At 37.8% G+C, this 10,025-nt stretch overlaps 1 protein-coding gene across 1 annotated transcript; it reads right to left on the bottom strand.

Moving 5' to 3' along the window:
• Positions 1–7,954: 7,954 nt before the first annotated feature.
• Positions 7,955–8,290, bottom strand: LOC112726299 (probable protein phosphatase 2C 76). The gene has a single exon (XM_072230296.1). It carries the CDS (start codon positions 8,288–8,290, stop codon positions 7,955–7,957), a length of 336 nt encoding a protein of 111 aa, XP_072086397.1.
• Positions 8,291–10,025: the final 1,735 nt, after the last annotated feature.

The following is a 10,025-nucleotide window of genomic DNA, read 5'->3' as shown; positions in this document are numbered from 1 at the left end:
CCTTTTTTCAAAAAACTTTTTAATTAACTACTTGGTTTAAATTTAAATTTCGAACACTCTCTCTCTCTCATCTCTTTCTATTTACTTGCTAACACTTCTCTTATACTTATAATTCGAACCCTCTCTCTCTCTCTGTTCGAATTCCTCTATTCTTCTTTTCTTCTGACACATCAAGGAATCTCTATACTGTGACATAGAGGATTCTACTATTCCTTTTGTTCTCTTCTTTTTCATATGTCTTTCTACCTCATTCCTCTATTCTTCTTTTCTTCTGACACATCAAGGAATCTCTATACTGTGACATAGAGGATTCTACTATTCCTTTTGTTCTCTTCTTTTTCATATGAGCAGAAATAGGGATAAAAACATTCTTGTTGAAGCTGATCCTGAACCTGAAAGGACTCTGAAGAAGAAGCTAAGAGAAGCTAAAGCACAACACTCCGGAGAGGACCTTATAAAGAATTTTGAAAAAGAAGCAGATATGGCAACCGAACCCAACAACAATGCCAGAGATGCAAGGAAGATGCTTAGTGACTATACTGCACCAACTTCCAACTTCTATGGAAGAAGCATCTCAATTCCTACCATTGGAGCAAACAACTTTGAGTTTAAGCCTCAATTAGTTTCTCTAATGCAGCAGAATTGCAAGTTTTATGGACTTCCATCGAAAGATCCTCATCAGTTCTTAGATGAATTCTTGCAAATCTGTGATATTGTTAAGACCAATGGGGTTGATCCCGAGGTATACAGACTTATGCTTTTTTCCAATGCTGTAAGAGACAGAGGTAGAATATGGTTGGACTCACAACCTAGAGAAAGCCTGAACTCTTGGGACAAGTTGGTCAATGCTTTCTTGACCAAATTCTTTCCACCTCAAAAGATGAGCAAGCTTAGAATGGAAGTCCAAACCTTCAAACAGAAGGAAGGTCAATCCCTCCATGAAGCTTGGGAAAGATACAAGCAATTAACCAAAAGGTGTCCTTCGGACATGCTTCCAGAATAGAGCATTATATGCATATTCTATGATGGTTTGTCTGAAATATCCAAGATGTCATTGGACCATTTTGCTGGTGGATCTCTTCATCTGAAAACCCCTGCAGAAGCCCAGGAACTCATTGAGATGGTTGCAAATAACCAATTCATGTACACTTCTGAAAGAAATCCTGTGAATAATGGGATGACTCAAAAGAAAGGAGTTCTTGAGATTGATACTCTGAATGCCATATTGGCTCAGAACAAAATATTGACTCAGCAAGTCAATATGATTTCTCATAATCTGACTGGACTGCAAGCTGCATCCGGCAGTGCTAAAGAAGCCTCCTCTGAAGGAGAAGCTTATGACCCTAAGAATCCTGCAATGGAAGAGGTGAATTACATAGGAGAATCCTATGGAAACACCTATAATCCTTCATGGAGGAATCATTCAAATTTCTCATGGAAGGATCAACAGAAGCCTCAACAAGGCTTCAACAACAATAATGGTGGGAGAAATAGGTTAGGCAACAGCAAACCTTTTCCATCATCTTCTCAGCAACAGACAGAGAATTTTGAGCAGAGCCTCTCTGGCTTAGCAAACATAGTCTCTGATCTATCTAAGACCACTCTCAGTTTCATGAATGAAACAAGGTCCTCCATCAGAAATTTGGAGGCACAAGTAGGTCAGCTGAGTAAAAGAGTTACTGAAGCTCCTCCTAGTACTCTCCCAAGTAATACAGAAGAGAATCTGAAAAGAGAGTGCAAGGCCATAACTATAACAAAAATGGACGAACTTGAAGAGAGTGAAAAGGCAGTGATTCCCAGTTAGGAAGACCTCAAGGGGCATCCGCTGACCAACAAGGAGTTCCCTATTGAGGAACCAAAGAAATCTGAGGCTCATATAGAGACCATAGAGATTCCACTGAACTTACTATGTCATTCATGAGCTCTAATGAATACTCTTCATCTGAAGAGGACAAAGACACTGTTGAAGAGCAAGTTGCTCAGTATCTGGGAGCAATCATGAAGCTAAATGCTATGTAATTTGGTAATGAGACTTGGAAGGATGAACCTCCATTGCTCATCAATGAACTGAATACATGGATTCAGCAGACATTGCCTCAAAAGAAACCGGATCCCAGAAAGTTCTTAATACCTTGCACCATAGGCATCATGACATTTGAAAAGGCTCTGTGTGACCTGGGGTCAGGTATCAACCTCGTGCCACTCTCTGTAATGGAGAAACTAGGGATTTTTGAGGTACAAGCTACAAGAATCTCACTAGAGATAGCAGACAAATCAATGAAACAGGCTTATGAACTTGTAGAGGATGTCTTAGTGAAGGTTGAAGGCCTTTACGTCCCTGCTGACTTCATAATCCTAGACACTGGGAGGGATGAGGATAAATCCATCATCCTTAGAAGACCCTTCCTAGCCACAGCAAGGGCTGTGATTGATGTAGACAGAGGAGAATTAGTCCTTCAATTGAATGAGGACTACCTTGTGTTCAAGACTCAAGGATCTTCTTCTGTAGACATGGAGAAGAAGTATGAAAAGCTTCTCTCAACACAAAGTCAGACAGAGCCCCCACACTCAACTTCTAAGTTTGGTGTTGGAAGGCTACAATCATGCTCTGAGCATCTGTGAAGCTCTGTAAGAGCTTCCTGTCAAGCCATTGACATTAAAGAAGCACTTATTGGGAGGCAACCCAATTTTATTTAACTATATTAATTACTTTCTCATTTTTTACTTTCTAGTGTTCGTCTATGTCTTCTTTAGGTTGATGATCATGTGAAGTCACAAAAACAGCTGCAGAATTAAAGTAGGAGCATAAAAAATAGCACACCCTAGAGGACGAGCTTATTGGCGTTTAAACGCCAGTAAGACTAGCAAATTGGGCGTTTAACGCCCAGTCTGGCACCATTTTAGGCATTAAACACCATAAAAGGCACACAGACTGGCGTTTAACGCCAGAAAATGGTGTTTGGTGTCTGGCAGCATTCTGGGTGTTAAACGCCAGAATTGACAGCCAGACTGGTGTTTAACACCAGAAATGGGTAGCAACCTGGCGTTTAATGCCAGAAATGCCACAGAGAGGGCGTTTAAATGCCAGGAAGGTGCAGGGATGAGAAATTCTTGACACCTCAGGATTTGTGGACCCCACAAGATCCCTACCTACCCCAACTCATTCTCACTCCTCTTCACACCTTTCCATACCACTCTCCCCCAAAATAACCTCCACTAATCACCTCCATCTCTTCTATTTCTTCTTCTTCTCCTCCTTTCTTTCTTCTTTTGCTCAAGGACGAGCAAACCTTTTAAGTTTGGTGTGGGAAAAAGCGTTGCTTTTTGTTTTTCCATAACCATTAATGGCACCTAAGACCGGATGGAGCACCAAGCGTTGCATTTCCCTCCACACAACTATTGGGAGCAACTAAGGATGGAGCACCAAGAGCACTAAGGATGGAGTTCCAATAAGGAGCAAGAAAGGCAAGGAAGAGATAATAAGGAGCTCAAGCACTCCATAAGATCTTCAAGAGGAAGAACTAGCCGTCATCACTAAGATGACCCGTTCTTCAATTTTCTTGTTCTTATTTTTCTGTTTTTCAGTTTTTATGCTCTATATTTTGTCTATATTTGTGTCTTTATTACATGATCATTAGTGTCTAGTATCTATGTCTTAAAGCTATGAGTGTTCCATGAATCCTTCACCTTTCTTAAATGAAAAATGTTTCTATTTGCAAAAGAACAAGAAGTACATGAATTTCGAATTCTATCTTGAAATTAGTTTAATTATTTTGATATGGTGGCAATACTTTTTATTTTCTGAATGAAAGCTTGAACAGTGCATATTTTTTATAGTGAAGTTTATGAATGTTAAAATTGTTGGCTCTTGAAAGAATAATGAAAAAAAGAGAAATATTATTGATAATCTAAAAAATTATAAAATTGATTCTTGAAGCAAGAAAAAGTAGTGAAAAAATACAAAGCTTGTGGATAAAAAAGGCGAAAAAAAAGAAAGAAAAAGAAAAAGCAAGCAGAAAAAGCCAATAGCCCTTTAAACCAAAAGGTAAGGGTAAAAAAGATCCAAGGCTTTGAGCATCAGTGGATTGGAGGGCCCAAAGGAATAAAATCCTGGCCTAAGCAGCTAAATCAAACTGTCCCTAACCATGTGCTTGTGTCATGAAGGTCCAAGTGAAAAGCTTGGGACTGAGTGGTTAAAAACGTGATCCAAAGCAAAAAGAGTGTGCTTAAGAACTCTGGGCACCTCTAACTAGGGACTCTAGCAAAGCTGAGTCACAATCTGAAAAGGTTCACCCAGTTATGTGTCTATGGCATGTATGTATCCAGTGGTAATACTGGAAAACAAGATGCTTAGGGTCACGGCCAAGACTCATAAAGTAGCTGTGTTCAAGAATCAACATACTAAAATAGGAGAATCAATAACACTATCTAAATTCTGAGTTCCTATGGATGCCAATCATTCTGAACTTCAAAAGATAAAGTGAGATGCGAAAACTGTTTAGAAGCAAAAAGCTACTAGTCCCGCTCATCTAATTGGAACTAAGCTTCATTGATATTTTGAGATTTATTGTATATTCTATTATTTTTATCCTATTTTGTTTTCAGTTGCTTGGAGACAAGCAACAATTTAAGGTTGGTGTTGTGATGAGCGGATAATTTATACACTTTTTTGCATTATTTTTAGGTAGTTTCTAGTATGTTTTGGTTACTTTTTAGTATATTTTTGTTAGTTTTTATGCAAAATTCACATTTCTAGACTTTACTATGAGTTTGTGTGTTTTTCTATGATTTTAGGTATTTTCTGGCTGAAATTGAGGGACCTGAGCAAAAATCTGATTCAGAGGCTGAGAAAGGACTGTAGATGCTGTTGGATTATGACCTCCCTGCACTCAAAGTGTATTTTATGGAGCTAAAGAAGCCCAATTGGCGTGCTCTCAATTGCTTTGGAAAGTAGACATCTTGATCTTTCCAGCAATGTATAATAGTCCATACTTTGCCCAAGATTTGATGGCCCAAACCAGCATGCAAACGCCCACCTGAGACCTTTTTCTGGCGTAAGACACCCAAACTAGCACCAGAACTGGAGTTAAACGCCCAAATTGGCACCGAAGCTGGTGTTTAACTCCAAGAAGAGCCTATACACGTGAAAGCTTCAAAGCTCAGCCCAAACACACACCAAGTGGGCCTCGAAAGTGGATTTCTGCACTATCTGCACTTAGTTACTCATTTTCTGTAAACCTAGTTTACTAGTTTAGTATAAATAGCACTTTCTACTATTGTATAAAGGTCTTCTTCCCCTGTTTTTGAATTCTAATGCCATTTGGGAGGCTGGCCATTCGGCCATGCCTAGACCTTTTGTTATTATGTATTTTCAACGGTGGAATTTCTACACCTCATAGATTAAGGTGAGGAGCTCTGCTGTTCCTCATGAATTAATGCAAGTACTATTGTTTTTCCTTCAATTCACGCCTACTTCTTCTCCAAGATATACTCTTGTACTTAATTTAGTTAAGTCAGACTGAAGGGGTGACCCGTGACAATCACCCACTATCTTTAGTACTCGCTTAGCCAAGATCCGCGTGCCTGACAACCACAAGTGATCTACATGATGTTCAACGTAGTCATTGGACGCCAGCTGTGGTATATTCTCTTGGGTCTCTGATCCATGCGTTTGACTAGCATCTCCTGACAACAGAGCATTCAAATCAGTGAGATTAGAACCTTCGTGGTATAGGCTAGAAACAAAAGGCAGCATTCTTGAGATCCGAAAAGTCTAAACCTTGTCTGTGGTATTTCGAGTAGGATCTAGGAGGGGATGACTGTGACGAGCTTCAAAATCACGACTGTTGGGCACAGTGACAGTGCACAAAAGGATCAATGGATCTTATTCCAACATAAGTGAGAACCGACAGATGATTAGCCCTGCGGTGAGAACCGTAGCCGGACCATTTCACTGAGAGGACGGATGGTAGCCATTAACAACGGTGATCCACTAACTTACAGCTTGCCATGGAAGGGAGTGCGCATGATTGGATGGAAGCAATGGGGAAGCAGAGGTTCAGAAGCAACAAATCATCTCCAAACGCTTATCTGAAATTCCCACCAATGAATTACATAGGTATCTCTATTTTATTTTATGTTTTATTTATCTGTTAATTATCAAAATCTCATAACCATTTGAATATGCCTGACTAAGATTTACAAGATGACCATAGCTTGCTTCAAGCCAACAATCTCTACGGGATCGACCCTTACTCACGTAAGGTATTACTTGGACGACCCAGTGCACTTGCTGGTTAGTTGGGCTTAGTTGTGAAAAGTGTGATCACAATTTCGTGCACCACTCGTCTAACTTGCAAGTGCCCCCCATCATTATGCTTCGGTCCGTGCCTGTCAGTGATTATTGTTCGTCCTTTGAATCTTTTAAAAACCAACAACTAGTCATCCAAAAACCCTTTTCAAAAATCAAGATTTAAATATCCAAAAATCCAAAACCTTTATTTTCTTATAAGAAAATCAAATGCTGAAACCAACCATGCAATCAATCAACATAGTTATCAATTCAACACCAAAGCCCATTCTCAAAAGTAGCACACCAGGACAAACATGGGCAAAACAGACAAGGAAAGCACAGGTTTAGCTAGCAGTTACAGCAAATAATTCAGGTAGCAGTAAATAACAGTTTAACAATTAGGCAAACCAAAACAAATTCAAACCCAAGCAAAGCATACAAATGCATATGATGCATGCCTGTCCTATGGCTAATGAGCTCATCTGTCGGTTATACAGCCAACCCGACAAGTCCGGTTTGCTAAACCCTTGGACTGTCCCCCGATGCGCATCCCCATGAATTTATGCATAGCTTTTTCTCATATATATATATATATATATATATATATATATATATATATATATATATATATATATATATCAAATCGCTCAATGGGGGTACCATTCCCGGGACTTTATAAGTGCCCGGTCACCCTTACGTCATAGGGTCAACAGAGTATCAAGTCTCAACCTGGAGCAAGTTGTGGCAATCCACTGCGTCTACCCAGGGAAACTCGTGTCTCAGATAATTCAAATAAATAAGCCATATGAATATTTCATCATAATTCATCAATATCCATATCATCCTTAATATCATCATTATTCATCAATTTATATCTCATTTCCAAATTCATTCAGCAATCATACTTTAACCAATCATCATCATCCTTTATTCAAATTCAATCATCGTCATCTATCCTCCCATTCCGTTCATCAACAATCTCTGTTCAAAACATAATTCATTCTTTTCTAAATAAATCAAACTTAAAACATATAATTTTTAAAACCAAATCTTTTTAAATAATTACCTCAAACGAATCTTCCAATTTTTTATAAAAGTTTGGCAGCATCTCTTCTAAAACTTGGACTCTGCCACCCTTTTTGGGTCCCATATAAACATTCCTCAAACCCTTCTTAACCATTTCCAAATCTCAATCGTTTTCCAAAATTCAACCAGTTCCAATATAAAATTATTTTCAAATCGAACCAATTCCAATAATAAATCTCTTTTTAAAATCAAACCGGCTCAAATATTAAATCATTTATAAAATCAGACTAACTCAAAATCAAAATGCTTCCAAAATCAATTTATTTTCATATCTCAAATCATTTCCAAAGTCGATTCATTTACATTACCAAATTAACTCCAAAACTAAGAAAAACCACTTTTCATAATAACCAAGTAAATAACATTTCAAATCAATTTCTTATCAATAACCGTACACCACTCAAACAATCAAGCAACCAATAATTCAGTCTAGCAAACAACCACATCCACAAGACAAACATAATCACAGAAGTATATTTTTTTGCATCAATATCTATTTATTACAACTCTGTAATATAAAATAAATTTTAAGAAAAACCCTACCTCAATTTAGTCAAAGCTTAGTAATTAAAAGCATCAATTCTTCTTCCGTTCATCACTTCTGTTTGGCTTATGATCTTCAGAGAGAGTAATTGCTTTACCAGCCTTTGATATTATAGTCCTAGAATCTCCAACATTAGCAACATAGAGATAGTTATCAATCAATACAGTGGTTGAAGCAATAGAGCTATCATCCCAGAAAGTATCTTTTTTAGAATCCAGAAATTGAGAATCAGTCCCTTGATACATTTCACTTATAGCCAATTTGGCATCAGTAAAAAATTTTGGATGCTTCATGAGATTATCAAATAGATGCTCTTTCAAATACTCTGCAGCACGAAAACCACCATGACCATCATAAAAATCCTCCATCGTTACTCTCTTCCTCTGAAGCTTGAATACCCACAGCTAAGCCTTCCATCCTCACTTTTCCACCCTCCACTTGTAAACCGGCCATCATCATCTTTCTCTAGCATCATATCCACAAGGGAACTAGCACTTCTTGACATGGAACCCGTACCCACCATCATCACTGTAAATGTCTTAAATTGACAAGTAGGCAAATAAGAAATACTTGGGACAGCTTGCAAAGTCTTCTTAGTGTTGTTTATTCTCACTCATTTAGCAAAAGTTCCAGCTTGAACAACCAAAGACCTTACACAACTGCTGCATACCATTTAAACGACCAACCAAGAAGATAGGGTTTCCGGCGGCAGTTTTCGACAACCACACCCGCAACAATGCAGCTTCCAATAGAACCAAATAGAGTGGCAGTAACCTTCGAGCAACTCCGGTGAGCTTCATCAGCAGTGGTAAGAACGGCGGTCCCGACGGCCAGAGGCTCCAGCAGCGGTGGTCTGCTCCTCCCTTGCATGGTTCTGGTTTGCGCTTCTCTTCCTCTAATGGCGACACATGACGGCGCGGATGCAGCTGCGGCGGTGACAGCTTCAGCCGCGACGAGGACCGGCGGAACAGCCCACCAGCTCCGGCGTGTCTTCCCTCTCTTCCTCTCTCTCTCTCTCTCGGATCTCACTTTCTCTTCTTCTTCCCCGATTCCCCCTTATTCTCTTTTTTCCCTTCCTTTCTTTTTCCCCTTTTGTTTCCTTTCTTTCCCTTAAAGACCGTAGGTTTAGGGATTTAGGGTAATAGATTTAGGAATTAGGGTTTTGTGTATAAAATTTGGGGGTTTTGGATTAATTTGAAATCTAATTAAATCTCTAAAACTACTCTAAAATATTATTTATTATATCAAAATACTAATTGATTTGAAATCAAATACTCTAATTAAAATTATAAGATAATATAATTAATTTTTCTTTATTTATAAAAGTATTAGTATTAAATCCCAAAATCTCAATTATTTAAACCAAACCATATAAAATTCTTATTATTTTATATTTGCTAAACTTTATTATTTAAATATAGAAAATAATTCGATAATTATAAAATCAAATAAAATCTTAAATTACTTTAAACTTAATTAATCAAAATTTTCTTTAATTATCTTTAATAAAATAATTTTTGAGATTAAAGTACTTAATGAATAAATAAATCAAAATTAGTACTTAATAAGATTTTCTGAAATTTCTAGGTCTTATATGATTTGAGAACCCTTAGTGGCAAATTTGATACCCATTAACGCTAACCTACTACTAAGTCAATTAGTAGCTAGGTTGGGACTTGTGGGTTGATGTTGATCAAACCTATTTGACGTACTTCAAGCATGGAAATAGGCTTTTGATGTACTTCAAGCATAGAAGTAGACTTGATGGGTTGGTCCCTCATAATTGTCAATACATGGTTTGTAGACAAGAATGGTGATCTCAATTCTCATGTCTTAGCCAAGAGTTCTTATCTTTTTCTTTATTAGTTAATTGTCATTTACTTTCTTATTATTTACTTTTCTTGTCAAATCATCAAATCAATCCCCTATTTGCTCCTTTATAGCCAATAATTGATCATTTTATTGCAATTTCTTGTGAGACGACCCGATGTTTAAATACTCCCAGTCACTTTTTATTGGGGTTTGTACTTGCGACAAACAAATTAAACTTTGATGGAGAATTATTAGTTGGTTTGGGACTATGCTTACAACGAAATTTTTTTT

The sequence above is a fragment of the Arachis hypogaea genome, chromosome 1, assembly GCF_003086295.3.
Source record: "Arachis hypogaea cultivar Tifrunner chromosome 1, arahy.Tifrunner.gnm2.J5K5, whole genome shotgun sequence".
In the NCBI taxonomy this organism is placed as follows: domain Eukaryota; kingdom Viridiplantae; phylum Streptophyta; class Magnoliopsida; order Fabales; family Fabaceae; genus Arachis; species Arachis hypogaea.
This window is presented reverse-complemented; position numbering and strand designations above follow the sequence as displayed.

Excerpts from the sequence above, each read along its gene's own strand:
- LOC112726299 (XM_072230296.1), bottom strand. The coding sequence starts at position 8,290 with ATGGAGGATTTTTATGATGGTCATGGTGGTTTTCGTGCTGCAGAGTAT.